This window comes from Rhinolophus sinicus, linkage group LG07 (assembly GCF_036562045.2).
Source record: "Rhinolophus sinicus isolate RSC01 linkage group LG07, ASM3656204v1, whole genome shotgun sequence".
Lineage (NCBI taxonomy): Eukaryota > Metazoa > Chordata > Mammalia > Chiroptera > Rhinolophidae > Rhinolophus > Rhinolophus sinicus.
The window spans coordinates 50,485,564-50,502,777 of NC_133757.1; the positions used below are offsets into that span (position 1 = coordinate 50,485,564).

General features: G+C 42.2%; 2 protein-coding genes across 21 annotated transcripts in view; both read right to left on the reverse strand.

Moving 5' to 3' along the window:
• The window catches only part of PPP3CB (protein phosphatase 3 catalytic subunit beta), a 44,226-nt gene extending 41,317 nt beyond the window's left edge, over nucleotides 1–2,909 (reverse strand). For all 7 annotated transcript variants that reach the window (XM_019745898.2, XM_019745897.2, XM_019745894.2 and 4 more), the window contains exon 1: nucleotides 2,706–2,909. In XM_019745898.2, coding sequence (XP_019601457.2) covers nucleotides 2,706–2,790 — 85 coding nt within the window. In that variant the 5' untranslated portion in view covers nucleotides 2,791–2,909. The remainder of the gene's footprint in view (nucleotides 1–2,705) is intronic.
• A 1,681-nt stretch (nucleotides 2,910–4,590) lies between these two features.
• Nucleotides 4,591–17,214, reverse strand: part of USP54 (ubiquitin specific peptidase 54) — a 119,567-nt gene continuing 106,943 nt past the window's right edge. For 13 of the 14 annotated variants that reach the window (XM_019745795.2, XM_019745799.2, XM_019745793.2 and 10 more), the window contains 3 exons: nucleotides 11,262–11,380; nucleotides 7,524–7,710; nucleotides 4,591–5,872 (listed from right to left, as the gene is read on the reverse strand). In XM_019745795.2, coding sequence (XP_019601354.2) covers nucleotides 5,316–5,872; nucleotides 7,524–7,710; nucleotides 11,262–11,380 — 863 coding nt within the window. In that variant the 3' untranslated portion in view covers nucleotides 4,591–5,315. The remainder of the gene's footprint in view (nucleotides 5,873–7,523; nucleotides 7,711–11,261; nucleotides 11,381–17,214) is intronic. The other variant, XM_074339588.1, reaches the window with a different exon arrangement.

Genomic DNA, 17,214 nt, shown 5'->3' on the forward strand with positions numbered 1-17,214 from the left:
CCATATCAATTTTGCTGATGTGGCAGTAAGGCACTCATACAGATACAGTTAACTGTTTTTCCTAGTTTGTTTCTATTTTCCGATTTCCAGTTTCTCATCCTAGCTAAAGAACAGAAAAATGCTTAACAGGAACTAGTTAAGAGGGCGTACTATCGCACCCTAAACCACCTGGGCTACATCAACTTTAAAACAGAAGAACGTGACCAGAGGCAGCAGCTGGAGTGGGCTCAGAACGAAATCTGCTTTAACTAACCAGGAAACCTAATCACTCATGATCAGTGATGTGGAATTACCACGAATAATTTCAGTGAAGAGCTAATTACACTTATACGTGAATCACCTACAGTATTCCAGTATTTCAAACTTCACATGAAGCAAATTTCCGGCATCTGCTATTAAACACAGAAAGAGCCATATCCCTTTCAAAACCTACATGACCATAACATCCAGGCCTCCTGACTAGAAGTATACGAGTATAAAACTGACAAACAGTAAGTAAAAGTTTCAGGGAGTAAAAGACTACTAGTATTTGATGCCAACGATGGTCCCCTTATCACTACTACTATGAAATGGCACAGTTGCAAAATTAGCACATATTGGACTTTAAAATCTGAATTTTAACAGGTTAAACTTGAGTTGAACTAGCATATATCTTCTCTGTCACCAAATGTAACACTATGGTACAATTTTTGAATGAGGAAGGCAAGAAAGCCCGAAGGTGAAATCTAAAAGTGGGTTCCTGTATGAAAGGTGTATTTCGCAGTAATTTCCAAGGAAGCCAGAGATGAGACTCCATGAGCAGTGCAAACCAGTCTGTTGCAAGCCATCTCTATAAACATATGATCCATATCAGGCATTCCAACGAGCTAACAAATTCCATAAAGAAATGAAAGTTGTTAGGGTGAAGAATATACTGCTGATACATGGTATCTTATATCCATGAGCTCTATTTAACTATAATTTTCTATACCAACAAGGTCCTTTCCTATTTATGTAAATCAAATGGCTTTTATTTCATACCAATCAAACAAGACTGTTTTGGATTCACAACTTACCCCTAAGGAATATGCCTTATGTTTGGAATCTTATTTTCACTGTAGGAAAGCAGTACAAGGAAAACAATACCATATACATGACAAGACGACAAGAAGATTCACAATCATAAGGATAGCACAGGCTCATTGTTCAGGAATGTGACGGGTTGTCCCATCTAATAGGAGAATGTAAAGTGCCCAGGGAAATGAACATGTAACCCAGATACATAGAAAATACATGTCTCTTGTTCCCACCCGCACAGAACTCCAGGATTTCATGACAGGATGAATGCCTGAACTACCAGTCTTTTTTTATTTCTCCCTCTCTTTTTAAAAAGATTTCTCAGGACAAGGATTCCAGAAACTCTTTATTCAGCTCATTCCAATGCCTGGCCCAGCTGGATACACTACTGACTGTAAAAAATTATCTATACAAGCCTGGATACAAATCAGTGTTATTAAAGGAGGCTCAAACTGAAAAATTAAAATAACACAAAGGAAAATGGTTCTTGTTTTTAAATATTTTAATGGAAACACATCTGGTTAGATTTCAAAAACTGGGCTTAAGAGTGTTTAAACATTGTGCCAGTATATCTGGGAAGCTGAATGAGAAAAAAAAAAAAAGAAACAAATAAAAGAAATATCTATCTTTCAAAAATAAACAATACAATAAAAAAAAAAACTTTATTCTAAAATGATTTCAATTTATTGACCAAGCTACATGGTAAAGAAAAATCACTCCAAATTGTTTTTCACCTCCACAGCAGTTTGAAGTTGATGGGCTCTCCTAGAGAGCATGGAAATCTCAAGTAACTCTCCATCAGCCCTCAATTTCTCTATTTTAAATCAATCTGCTGACTTGTTGTCGGGAAACGTCCATAAATTCTGTCTCAGCTGAGAAATACTTAACTTTTTCTTTTGGTGAGTGTCTGTGTGTTTGAAGGGGAGCGGTCACCCCTTTTGGCCTTTGACCAAGCAGTGTTGACGGTTTTCTAAGTAAATTCTTCTTCCTATCCACGAAGCTTATTTTATTTATCTTCTATGCTGCCTTTTCTCCATCTGTTCTGCACTAGTGCCGGGGACCCCGAATCCGGCCTCGTCCCTTCACCCTTGTCAATTCCATAAGGCTTCCCCCAATTACCGCGCGGGGTGACACCCGAGGGCCGAGCGCGAACCCCTGGGGCTGGTGTTAACTAGGCGCGGACAGGGCGGAGGACTGTCACTGGGGAGCAAGCGTGGGCCAAAGCCGGGGTGATTTCTGACTGCTCATCGCCCGGCCCCGCGTGGCTGCAGGTCTCCGAGCCCCTTGGTCCGCCCCGGCAAGCTAGGCGTGCAGCTGTCGCGAAGCAGGAAGCTAATCGCGGCCTCTGGGCCGCTTTGACAGGCCGAGTAGGAAAAGAGGGGGTTTACTGCGTCTAGGAGCCTCACCCCTTCGGCTAGAAGACCTCGAGAGCGAAACCCCCGCCCCGGCCTGAAGGCAAGCGAGAGACCGCGGAGCCTCCGCCACCAACACAGCCCAGCCCAGCAGGGGCCCGCCCAGGGGCCACTCCCCAAGGGAGGCAGCCAGTCACTCGTCCGCCCATCCGGGCCCGCTAAGGAGGGGACGGTCTCCCGCCCGTCCTCACACACAGCTCCTCAGGCCAGGCCCCCAGGGCTTCGTCCACCTCTCACCTTTGACGACGCGGTCAGCCCCGGGAGGGGGCGGCGGGGGCGGGGGTGGGGGCGGTGCAGCCCGGGCCGGCTCCGGGGCGGCCATGCTGGGCCCGGGGCTCGGCTAGGCGCTGGGCCGGGCGGGGTTGGGGGCGGGGGCGGCGGCTACCAGAGCCAAGCGGCGGCGCCGCCGGGGAACATGGCGGACCCTCTTTCCCTACAGAGGGGCTAAGACCGGCATGCACCGCGCGTGCGGGGGCGGGGGCGGGGCAGGCTCTAGGGACTTGTGCAAAATTACTGAGGCTAGAGAAACAGGACGAGGCCAAGGGATCAGGTTAAAACTCTGGGCAGGCAAAAGCCAGCGTGAGTGAGGGCTGTCTGTAGCTATAGTTGCTGCGGTGAATAAGTGCTAGGAAACACGACACCAGCTCTCATGGCGCTCCCAGTGTGGTGGGGAGACGTAATCAAACCTCAGAATCTCCTATTAATATAAAAACAAATGTATAACAATTTGGCTACGAGATCTGGGTACTTTGGTTACTAAGGCACAAGAGAAATAGAGGCATTGCAGGTTCTGCGGAGAAGTGAGCGTTCAAAATGGAGTTTGAGAGAGAAACCTGGCCCGTGTTTGGAGCCTGGAATTGTCAAGAGTCTGAAGGCTGAGTAAGAATGCAAGTAGAGCAGACTAGGCTCCAAAGGTTAAGAATCAAAACGGGTAAGGGGAAGGGAAGGGATGACACCAAGAGATGTTCAAAGACACTACAGAATTCACCTGAAAAGGACAGTTTTCCTCATGATTCATTCAGAAATTAGCGATTTGGAAGGCAGAGGAGTAAATAGGGAATTGGAAATTAGTTCCTCATAGAAGTACCTCCTGCGGTATTTCTGTGCATGCACACAATCCGGGCGGAAGTGACTTACGGAATCTTTACAGGGATGGACATTCGTGGGGAAAGGGGTAGTGGGAGAAGAACTGACGATTAAATCAATAACTATTAGAAGTGTGTATGACACCAGGATGTATGGAGTCATGGATAGAGACCAATGTATCTAATAAGATCTACATATCGTGATGGCACCTGATGCAAGTGGGATGGGGTGAGAAATTCCTGCCCATATCCTGCTTCATATCACATGTGCTCAGAATCTGTTCATAATGGATGGTGATAATTAGGTAAGCAGTGGTCCAAAGGTCTCAGAGAGCACCTTTCTACCTCTTCTTTCTGTCAATCTTGGTGATCCTGAGACCTGGGGTACAACAGAAGGTAAATGCCCAATGGTTATTCTTTGCAAAGGGAGCCCACAAAAATATCTTTTAGAGGGAGGAGGATTTGGGAGTGGAGCAGGGGTGAGATGCATTTTTCTGGCTGAAATGCAGTAATTCCACAGGGGAAGGGAAGAGGAGGGGCAGCCATGGGATACAAGAGAGCAAGGGATAAAGGGCACATCACAAACTTGTAGAGGGAGGGCACCATGAGTACACAGATCAAGAGCGAGTTTGTAAGAGGAGTTTGAATCCCTAGAAAATCTCCCTAAGGAAGGAAGGAGAAAGTGTGTGAAGTGTTTAGTGCCTCTTGGCAGGAAAGGGGTGGGAAATGTAGCAGCAGTAATAACAAGGGAAGTCACTCCATTTTAGGGCACATTGACTCCTACCTTGAGTACATATCCTTCAATTCTTTGGCTCTTCACTTTCAGTCAACAGCTATACACACACACACACACACACACACACACACACACACACACACAGGCACAGACACTCACATCTGTTCATGCCATGATTCACTCTTTGGGAGCCCCAGGCCACTGAGAATTGGTATTCCCTGCTTATCCAGGCCTGCCCACCCCATACAAAAGAGCAAGATGGATACACAAGGGATTAAATAAATAATTAAATGACAAGGAATTAAATAGAACTATCTTATATATTTATTAATGAAAAATACTTTACAAAAACAGTATGTTTGGCCCTAAAATAGTTCAGCTGACTGAGGGTTTACAACGGCGACTGAGCAAGTGGCAGTAATGGTTCTGCTGCTGAGATGGGGGTATGTTAGTGTGCCTGACTCCATCTGTTCGGAGGGCAAATGTTCCTATGTTGGCAGTTCCGTATTCTAGGCCTAAGGTTTGGGGGCACAGGGAAGGCAGACAGTCCATAATACCCGGGCAGACAGGCTGCCCTACCACAGGGCTACATGTCCCTCCAAGAACAGGGGATGGGGAAAGGCAAGAGGTCAGGTAATACGGATAGGTGCATAAAACAAAGAATAGAAGTTGGTAGCGCAGTAGGGAACAGAGGATGAGGGCTCAGGTGCAGGTGGGGGCATAAAGTATCCAGGAATAAAATGGTGACCTTAAGAGCCTAAGGAATGGCTAGTGTTCAGAGTAATATGGGTTCATCTTTAAAGTGGCTCAAAGAAAGCCCTAAACAGCAGCTGCTTCCTTTTGCTAGGTGAATGGATGTTGGAATTTCACATAATCCTTCTCAAAGAGCCACATCATGGTAGAGGTTCTTGGCACCTCTTGTGAGATGAGACTAGCACAACCCTAGCAGGGATACAGGGTACCAACACTGCCACACTCCAGTTTAACAGAGAAGGCTGTGGATCCAGGAAAGGAAAAGGGTGACCCTTACCATCTGCTGTGCTGCAGGGCTCTAGCCCTGATCTCTCTTGCAGGGGCATCCGCTAGAACAAACAGAAATTCCTGCCCCCCTGTCCTCCTGTGTGCAGATTGTGGGGCGTAACTGCTTTGCCTCCAGTCATCATCTGGGGGCATATCTACTCTTCGAGGACCAGGGGCTCGAGACACTGGAACAGGACCCGAATTCCAAGCTGATCTCAAGGGTACATGAAGACTGCTTGATGGTGGGGACACAGGGTGAACAATGGGAGGGTGGGAGGGTGAATGGAAAAGATCCCCCCAGGACTGAGCGTGAAGACCCTGGATGCCCTGGCGTCTTTCTGGTAGTGTGGCAGTGTGGGGTAGCTGAAGTTGGCACCCTGGAGGAGTCAGGAATCTGGCCCCAGTATGCTGGCTGGCCTCTGACCATGGTCCCCAGGAGGCATCTGTTCTGGAACGATGCGGGAGACTCCGGTAGTTCAAAGTCCTTCCTGTGTACTTGACCCCTTGGGAAGTTTCACCCCTGTCACACATAGCCAGAAACTGCTGGACACTCCTTGAAGTTCCTGGGAAGAGAAAAGAAATTCAAAGACTGAGCATCTTTAGTAAAGCATTCTCCTTCCCAGAGGACCATTTCTGGCTGTTCTATCCAAATCCTCACCCCTCCAAGAGTACACAGAAGAGGGAAAGAATGAGCCTGGCTTTGCTTTTAATTTCATTAGAAACAAAAATCTTAACATACATCAAAATCAAGTTTTGTACCTCCAACCTGGGCAAATGAAACAGTCTCCTGGATGCTGCCATACTTCTACCTCATTCCACTATAATCCTTCCTCCAACACACACACTCAGCTCTCTAATATTACAAATGTATACTCTCATTGTGACAGCTCTACTCCTAGAGCTAGCACTCCAAACCATCACTCATTTTCTTAACATAGTACCTTCACTCCAGTTAAGCTGTCTGCTTACATTCTTGCTCATTCTCTGAGATCTCTGCTTTTGTTCATACCACTCCTCCAACGTATACAATGTGAAATGCCTTTTCTATACATTAATTACCCTTTACCTTAAACAAGTAACTTTTCAAAAATCACTTCTAAAAAATACTTTCCATTCTTTGTTTCATAGCCCATCAATGTCTGCACTATATTCTTATGTGTATGTAAATATGCATATTCTGATTATTTACACACTGAGCTCTTTGAGTGTCGAGAGCTGCCTTCTTTCTCCCGTATTCACTGTAGCATTTGGTACAGAACAGGCTACAATAATGCTGCCTGTATAACCAGATTCCCCTAACAACTGTCAAAGGAAGCTGGCTATCTGGCTGCTCCACAACGTAATACGAAGTCTGTCTGTCCAGAAGTCTGCTTATTCAAAGCTCCCTAAAATCTGGGACACAAATATCCTCAATACTACTCTGTCTTTTGTTCTAGAACCACAACCACCCCCTGCCTTGGGACGTTTATATCCATAAGCCAAGGTTTCTCAACTTTGGCACTACTGATACATTGGGCTGATAATTCTTTGGGAGGTGAGGGGGTGCAGGGAAACTGCCCTGTGCATTGCAGAATGTTTAGCAGCATCCCTGGTTTCTACCAGTAGCACCTCCCCTTTCCCAGTGAGATTCACTGCCTTAAACTGTAAATTCAACACATGAAGAGGAAAAGAAGCAAATCTTGCTATGAAGAAAGCCAGAAAGTGCTACCCACCTTCCCCAGGACTATCTGGGTCTGTATACACAGCATGGGTATTCCATGTACAGGGCCTTTCCACGTTTCCCATTCACTCCTTGTCCTCCTAGACCATCCCTCAACTGAGACTCAGAAGTTCGAAGGAGAGAAAACTAGCTAATAGAGATGACACTTTCTGTTTTGGGGGGGTCCTAAAGACTGGGTATTAACTTCCCTTGGTCACTTAACAGCTTATCCTATCATGACTGAAACAGTTTACTTTCACAGGTAGTTAAGATTCTGAGAACTCTGGTCTAGACCCTTAGTCTAGAACCATGTTCCCCAAGAAATGATGCAGTCAGAATTCATCTCGATCAATGCTTGATCTTAAAGCAGTAATTCATATCTCGTTATAATCCCACCTTGGGACACACACACACACACACACACACACACGTACACTGATTTGATCCTTTAGGTCCCTGGAAAGGTACTACATTCTGGCATACTGGCACATAACATTAGATTTTGGGAGAGTTACCTGGGAGTCTATGGGGCTCCCCTGCCACGCTGGGCAGCAAGACATCTGGGGGCAGGAACTGTGGTTGGGGTGGGTAGAGTTGGGGACCAAGGAGAAACACAGGAGGGTCATGGATGACAGGGAGGGAAGAGGAGCTGGAACAACGGTGCCCGGTTTCCAAAGGCTTTTTCCTCGAGTTTGATGAATCCTTATAATGAGACAACAAAAAAAACATAGAGATGAAGATTAACACACAGCAGGATATGGTTGGGTAAACACAATGAGGCAAACGGGGAAATGGAGGGAACTAGAATGCAAACATGCCTGTGTTGGTCTTTAGCAAACTCCTTAATGCTAACAATAGAGTTAGAGAGATTGAGATAAATTTAAAAACAGAAGAAATGAGAGAAAAATTCAGAAAGAAAATTCTATACTCTCTCTTAAATTGGAAACCAAAATGTCTCCGTAAATGTACAAGCAAGAACTCTACTACTCCATTTTCTCTCCTGTCACCATTACAATCCACAGTCTCGTTTGCCTGTCAAGTTTGTACCCACTGATGCTTATGTCCTGCTCTATGCTCCATTGGTCATTCACTTTTGTGGCAAAGTCTCAGAAATAGCCCCTTTAACATGGGAAACACTAATGTGTCCATAATTGAACCAACATTCTTCCTAACTCCTCCTCCTGGTACCACACTTTCCTGTCACCTGGACTCAAATGTTGACATTGCCCTTGATGGTGGACTTCTAATCCACAATTCCATTAGTTGCCTTTGCAAGTACTGTCATTTTTACCTATAGGTTTCATATTGAAACTCAGCTGGACCACTGCAACAGCCTACAATTTGACCTTCCTATCTCTAACCCATTGCCTCCTTACTTGGAGCCAGCAAGTTTCTATGTGATATGGCAGCGCTGATCTTTCTCACCTCGTCTCCTAACATTCCTGTGCCTTTTACATTCTAACCTTCTTAATGTTCTTCCAACACACCAACAAGCTCATTCCACCTCAAACCCTTCCCTGACTGCTCCTGTCACCTGGAATGTCTCCCTTCTTATCACTGAGGTCTCTGATTACTTCCAATTTCCCTCACTACTCTATCAAAAATAGCCCTGAGAATAACCAGTTACCTCTTTACTCCTCATCCCCTTGCTTTATTTTATTCTTTATCACACATTGTCTTGGATTTACTTGTCTTTCTCCCTTAGAGAATACGTTGCTTTTCACTCCAATATCCCCAGCACCATGAACAGCACCTGGAACGTTACAGGCACTTAATAATACATTAAGTAAAATAATCTATAGGTCAGTATGTTTTATTTCCTTTACTAGATTGTAAGCTATTCAAGGACAGATGTGTGTTCTTTCATCAGTGTGCTCATAGCACCTATGAGAACATGGCACGTCATAGGCATTTACGATCTAGCCTAAGGACCAAGTCCTCTCAGCATGTGACACAGCCAACTATTCCTTTCTCCTGGATAGAAGAAAGTAATACCACACATCCCGGGTTTCCCCTCTATCTCTCTGGTCTCTTTTACTAAGTGTCCTTTTAGTGTTCTTCAGAAGAACCACCTTAAATCTGATACCCTTCAGGGACATATCTTGGCTCCTCTCTTTTCGCAATACTCTTTTCCTCTTTTCAATGGCTGGGAGTCTCAAATCTCAATTTTAAACCTGTATGTTTCACATCCAAGGCCTACCAGATACCTCCACTCAAGCTTAATATATCCAAAATTGTACAAATCTCTTCCCTTAAATATATTCACTTCTCTTCCCTCAAATACATCATCATCAATCAACCCATAATTCCTGGACATGATCCTTGATTCTCCTTCCCCCATATCCAGAAAGGTAGGCACCAAGTCCCATGGATTTTTACTCCTTAACTGGCTCTCCAATATGTCCACTTCTATCTTCCCAAACTTCTTACTGTGGTTCATGATATAACCCTTGTTTATATTCTTTCCAGTCTCACTTGCCAATACTCTGTCCTTCCCTTGACAGACTCTAATCCTGCCATACCAAAGTAGCTTCTTTTAATTCAGTTATTATCTGCTTCAGCTCCCTTTACCTGCTATGCATTTTTTTCCAGGAAGCCCTCCCTAATCCCTCAAGCCTGGTTTAGATGTCCCTTCTATTATGCTTCCACAGCATTAAATCCTGTCAAATAACAGTTTACTTCTCTGCCTCCTTCAGCAAACTGTGAAGTCCACGAGAGCAGGGACTACACATAGCTCACTTGCCCATGTATCCTCAGCACCTGGCACAACACCTAGAACAGAAGCTCAGTAAGCATCCGTTTAAAAGAACGAATCAGTGAACAAATAAATAGTACAGAAGTCAAGAGAAAGCAAGCCAAATCTCCTAGGAAAGTAATCGTTTGCCATTAAATGCATTAAACATGTATGAGAAGGAATACTGGGCAGGAAAAGACTACCTTTTCCAAAAAAGAATGGCAAACTGTTCAGAGTTGTTTAGGAACTTCTTTCTGAATAATAATGTGGAAAAAATGACTGCCTCTTGGAAGAGAAACTGGATTTGAAGGCCCGGTAGAACTGAGACTTAGTTTTCACTCCATACCTTTTGTACCTTTTTATTTTTATACCACATATTTAAAACCTGTTTTTCAATTTTCATTGAATTGACCTAGTGAACAAGCTTCAATGTCCTGGAGCTTTGCATCCGACCTCTATTGTAATGAAAACTCAAGTTGCCTTGGGCCAGTGGGTGAAATTCTCAAAAGGCACGATTTATAAACCCAGCCATGGAAACTATTGGAGTTTGTTTATCTCTGCTGACTTGGGTGTCTCTGTCCCTTCCACCAACAGATTACTGCATTTATTATGTAAGAAAGGCCTCGAGGAGGAGGAGTTTAAATCATTTTCCTTTTCGTGCTAATGCACACGCTTCATTTCAGCTTGAAATCACACTGTACCTTATTCAATCATGTACTGGGATGGGGAAGAAAAGACAAAACAATACTCCATCCCATCCATCTCTTCTCTTCTTTGATTAGCGAAATGGATTGTGACCCAATCAGAAGCCACTGCTTCTGAGACTCCTTTCAAGGTTACCAGGATGCTTCCCGTCCTGGAGAACCCTGTAAAACACCTTGCAGAACTGCTATAGGGAAGGGACATTCCTCTGGGCTCCAACTAAATGTGTGTCAATAAAATAATGACCATGTGTCCTCATTTTTGCTGAGAGCACATGACTTGTCCCCAAATTACAATCTTCAGTTTCTTCTGCCCCTTCACTTGGATTATGTTTTACCTAGCAAGAGAAAGGGCGCTCTGAATAGACAGATCTTGATTCTACTCATAAAATTGTGGGAAGACACTGGGGCCTCCTCCCTCTCTACGACAACCATGCCACTGAGACTGCGTCAGATGCAGCACATCATGCTTATCATCCCGACACTCCCTTCCAGGGCCTTGGCAAGGTGAGGCCTTCAGGTGCAGACACGTACAGGCAGTCATGTAACACCAAAGCTATGGTTTTCGCAGACCCTGTTCCCAGGAATATGGGAGAGACTAGGGTAAGACTCACTAGTAAAGACCTGATATATTTGAAAGGTAGTGCCCATGTGGCAATCTCTTCATTCAAAAGAAGCTCAATCGTAGACCGTGTTCTCCTCTAATAGCCCACATTACCATGCCTCTGCCTTACCACCAAACCTACCACTCATATCTCTCCACAGTTCCTTCCAACACATCACCCCATGCCCAGCACTTTAGCACCTAAGGCTGCTACCTGAGAAGCAGGCGCTATGCTGGCTTCATGGAGACTATGCTCCATTTCTGCTGTTGGGGTCTTTGAGAGACCAAGGCCAGGGGCTGAATGCAACCTTCTCCCCACGCCATCTGCAGAGCCTGGGGAGAAAAACAAAAATACAAGTTGAAGACACTTCATCTCTGTAGAGCCCGAACTCTGAGCCGGGCAGCACATAACTCAGGAGTTCTTGTTTCATTAAATAATAAACATGCATCCCTGACTCTAATGGAGAATGTAGAAACAGGAGTTTCAGAACATGGGTAGTTTCTTATAGGCCACCAGGGTCTGAGGACACAGGCCTTGAAGAATCCTGTGGAAAAGAGGCTCTGTGGACAGAGCTGAATGTCCCTATCTTGCCTCACTTCATTTTTGTAAACACAATTAACTTTGCTGCTGTCAGACTCGGGCCCAAGACTGATATATACAGAGGAAATTTTTCTGACATAGTGATTCTCTAGAACGTCTGTGATAACAAAGGAATCTATAAATATTATCTCCAGTCTAGTTAGAAACTGAAATGATCATAGTAATCATCTATCAAACATCATCCTTTTACATAACAGGAAAATGAGTTCCAGGGTCTTACAGGTATTAAGTGGTTTAATCAGTATTAAAATTCAAGTCTCTCGATTTTTACTTCCTGTTACTATTACGAGCACAAGCTCTTCAGGAACATTTTGTATGTGTAATGCTTTTTTAGTTCCCCCATTAGCTTCTCTCAATCACTTAAATTATAAACAACTACTAAATGCTTATCTCTTCCACAAAATCTTGCTAGACAGTTAAGAGAAGAGCTGCTCCAAACTGGGTACATGACCCCCAAGGGGCTTGCTGTCCCGATACAACTAATTAAGCCTGCCGTTCTGAAAGGGCATGTGTTCTTGACCTACATTTGATATATAGATTTATGTCTATTGCCTATTCATGTCTTGATTTGATATTGTGATTGTAATATATGTTATCCTGGCTAAAGCAGGATATTGCTGACACAAAGCTAGAAGGCCAGTTATTTGTCATGTTTCCTGGTACTTACATGCAGTGGTTCTCATATCACCTCAGACTCATCTAGGAGCTTTAACACACGCAGCTGCCAGTACCTCTCCACAGACATACTGAATCGGAATCTTTGTGGTTGGAGCCTGGGAATACTTATTTTTAAAAGGCTTCCCCAAAAAGTATGGGAGAATATCCTCAAACATTATTTATGAAATATAAAATGTTACAGTCTTCCTAAAATGTAATCTAGAAATATCAATTAAAATTGAAAACATATTTACCCTCCTATCCAACAATTGTACTCCTGGGAATAAGAAGCAAAAATACTAGTTTATTATGGCATTGTTTGTAGTGGCCAAGAACTAGAAATAAAGTGATACCCATCTACAGCAGAATGTGCCTAAATACATTATGGTATCCTCAATATCAAATATTGCCCAGCCACTAAAAAATAAATTGAGTTAAATTAGATGACTTGGAGGGATTTTCATCCAGTGTTACTGAGTTAAAAGACAAAAGTCTGTATTATCCCCAAACAGAAAAAACACTGTATATGTATATCTGCAAAGGATTTTATGAACAGAAAAATACAGAAATATGCATATTCTATTATTACCTGGAAAGGTGGTAGATAAAAGGTAGGGACTGATGTGAAGGACAGATAAACAGAAAAATTGTCCATAATAAAAACAGCATGTGTGCTGGGTTCCCATTAACGTAAAATTATTTCTCTGGTTTTTAAAAAGCCACTCCTCAGGTGACTCTGATGGGCAGTCAGATTTAAGAATTACAGCTGTAATGATCAGAATCGGGAACTCCTTAATCAAGTCAAGTGTGATTCCTAGAAACGGTGGCAGCCATTGAAACCTCCTGAAGGGAGGAGACTCCGATTCCTTTAAAGATATTGAAGGAGAGGTGGAGGTGGCCTTCTGAAAGGAGTACTGTTGAGGGGACCTCTGGATTTGATAGAAGGTAGAATTAAAATGATATCTACGACAGACCAATAGTAACAAGAAAGGTTACCAGACATTATGTACTGCCTGACATGCTATAAGAAGTACAAAGTACTAACCTATGAAGTACTTTTATTTTTAAAAAATTGTACCTGATTTTAATAAAGTCTCTAGCCTTAAGTACCAAGTACAGGAAAAACAGGCACTAGAAGGACATGTTTAGGGGGGGAAAAAAAAAGAACGAAAGCTCTATTAGAATATAATCAGCAAAACCTAGAATGTGGAAGACAAATGGCCAAATTTCTTCAACAAATAAATGGCAAGGGGGTAAAAAGATACAGAAATCGTGCAGGCTAAAAAAAAGTCTTGAGGTGTATTAACAAAATGCAATGTGTGAATCTTGTTTGAATCCTGATTAGAAATAAACCACCTGTGAAAATACATCTATGGGACAACTGAGAAAATTTGAATACTGGTTACTGTGTAATATTAAGAAATTATTGTTAAATTTTTAGCTTACATAATGTTATAGTTTTGCCTTTGAAAATCATTTTTATTTCTTAGAGATACATTCTAAACTATTTATGCATGAAATAATATAATGTCTAGGATTTGCTTTAAAATAATCCAGTGGGAAAAGGAAAGGAGAGGGTGCTACAGCTAAATCAATACTGGCCATATGTCAATAAATCGGCCAAGATAATCATCATGGAAGCTAGTGGTACCTACATGGGGGGAGGGGGGGGCGGGCGCTATTATAACATTTATTCTTACTCTTTACTTTTGAATATGTTGAAATTTTCCATAACGAAGTTATTTTTAAGATGATGTCTGCCCAACTTTAAAATACTATGAAATAGGTCAAGGGCAGTATTTGTATAACTCTTTAGGAAGTGTAATCATGTCAAAATTAATCCAGTCTCAAACACCATAATACTATATGATTCCATAAATGTCCAAAGTAGACAAATCTATAGACAGAAAATAGGTTAGAGGTTGCCTGGGACCCGGAGAGACGGGTAGGGGGAAATAGAGTGACTATTAATAGGTACAGGCTTTCCTTCTAAGGTGATGAAAACACTTTAAAATTGATTGTGCTGATGGATGGACAACTCTGAATATACTTAAAAAAACCTTTTGTACACTCCAAGGGAATTGTATGGTATGTAAATTATATTATCAATAAAGCTTTTTTAAAATAAGTCATACAGAGAAAGACAAATACTATATTATCTTACTTGTATGTGGAATCTAAAAAAAAGCCAAGCTCATAGAAACATAGAATGGTAGTTGCCAGGGGCTGGGGGTTGGGGGAAATGGGTAGATGTTGGTCAAAGGGCACAAATTTAACTATAAGATGAATAAGTTCTGGAGGTCTAATGTATAGCATCATGACTGTAGTTAACAATATTGTATTATATACCTGAAAATTGTGAAGAGAACAGACCTTAAATGTTCTTACCACAAAAGAAATTGTGATTATGTGTTGTGATGGTTGTGTTAACAAACCTTATTGTGGTAATCATTTTAGCAATATATACATGTATCAAACCATCACACTGTACACCTTAAATTTATACAATGTTATCTGTCAACACACATATCAAAAAATATGGGGGGGAAAGTAATTTGTACTTAATGCTTTACGGTAAGATAAAGGCCTCCCCCAAAGATACATTCTGTCATATGTGGATCCTAATTGGCATTTTCCTTCATCATCTACTACCTGATTTATTCTACTTAATCACTTTATCATTTTATGTCATGTCAGTTCTTAAAGACTCAATTTAAAACAGAGACTCTAACCAAAATAAAGGCAAGTTTGGTTTGACAACTATTTTGAGAACTGATTCATTAGATCGATTTTTAAATTAGTTTTTGTTCAGTATTAGGTAAAAAGTTAATGGTTGGTAGGCACTACTTCACATTGTTTTTAGAAGTATAATCTTCCTGAAGGCTAATTGGCCAGTATGTATCAAGAGATTAATTTTTAAAGTTTATAACCTTCAACTGGTTACTATCCTTCTAAAAATTTATTCTAAGGAGCTTACCAGAAATGTGGTCAAGCATGTAAAGTATATTCATCACAGTGCTATATTATTAAAAAATTCAACCATTGGATTTTGTTGTATATTCATATATAGTATATTATAGTCATTAAAAATAGGTTTTATCAAAGGGAAAAATGCTCATGGATATAATGTAAGAAAATTCATGGGAGTAAATTGTGTGTATGTGTGTGTATATATGTACACATATATATATACACATATACATGTATATATGATCCTACTTTTTGTAAAAACAAAACAAACTATATAGTATATGTACATAAAAAAACAAAGCCAGAGTAAATGTGCGAAATTATTAAGAGTGGGATTATCAGTGATTTTTGTTACTTTATATATTTCAAAACTATCTATGAAATGAAAAATGTGGCTGTTTTGGGTAATATAAGGGTGTTTTGTTTTGTCTTGTTTTTTAAAGATTTTATTGGGGAAGGGGAACAGGACTTTATTGGGGAACAGTGTGTACTTTCAGGCCTTTTTTTCCAAGTCAAGTTGTTGTCCTTTCAATCTTAGTTGTGGAGGGTACCGTTCAGCTTCAAGTTGTTGTCCTTTCAGTCTTAGTTGTGGAGGGTACAGCTCAGCTCCAGGTCCAGTTGCCATTTTTCTAGTTGCAGGGGGCACAGCCCACCATCCCTTGCGGGAGTCGAACCAGCAACCTTGTGGTTGAGAGGATGCACTCCAACCAAATGAGCCATCCAGGAGCTCAGTGGCAGCTCAGCTCAAGGTGCCGTGTTCAATCTTAGTTGCAGGGGGCACTGCCCACTGCCCCTTGTGGGACTCGAGGAATTGAACTGGCAACCTTGTGGTTGAGAGCCCACTGGCCCATGTGGGAATCGAACCAGCAGCCTTCAGAGTTAGGAGCATGGAGCTCTAACTGCCTGAGCCACCGGGCCGGCCCTTGTTTTGTTTTTGTAAAATAATGTTTGACAGTCAATTAGTTCAATTTTAATTGCAAAGTATTCTTTTGTATGTTTATTATTAATTCTTAGAACACTTGACATCTGTGTATTCTTTCTCCCTTATATCAGGAAACCAGTTGAGGCCGACTCCAGCTCTTCCTCAGTCTTCAGAACCTTCCCATGCTACCCTGTCCCGTGCACATAAGGCGCACTTAATAAATGTTATTGCAAAGTCTACACTAGGATGCAGACCCTAAAAGCCATATCTTAATATCAAATCTCATATTTATGTGGTATCTCCCTTACAGCTCCTGGGAGCATAGTAGGTACTCAATAAACACTTGTTTGGCTATAATTAAACATGGGTTGGCAGCATGCAAGGAGCCTGTACCGTTATGGAAACTGTCACACCCGAGCTGAACATAAAGTTCTCCAAGTTCAATTTCACAGAATCATACATATTTTAATACTTGGAAGTTATCTTAAAAAAAATAATCATTGAACCAATTGTCTCTTTTTTACAGGTAAATACTGGGCTCTGGGATATTAGGTGACTTGTCCAAATTTATACTGACAGTTAATGATGGAGCCAGAACAACAGTTCAGGCTTTGGAGTTCTTAAGTGCATCAATCTAAGTTATAAGTATTCTTCATTCATTAAATTTCCAGAACTATGTCTGTGACGTGCATTTGAGTGTAGACTTCACTCTTCACCCAATACCGTCTCCCGAAGAGTCATATCACAATGAAAATTCTAAGCCGGGCAGTTCCTGCAGGGATCATATTGCTGGTTTAGTATGATCTGGAAATGCCCTTTGGAGACTTGGTTCAATTTGAACATCCCTGGTGCAAGTTGGATCTGGAAGCTGGGTCTGGGGATTGCTTCAGCTCCTAAGCCACACAAGGATGACTTTTCCTCTCAGCCTCCTTGCCATGCTGAGTCACTCTCAAAGACCTATGAGCCACTGCTTAGCACTACACTGAAGAAGCCCTGGGCATATACTCTGTCTTTCAA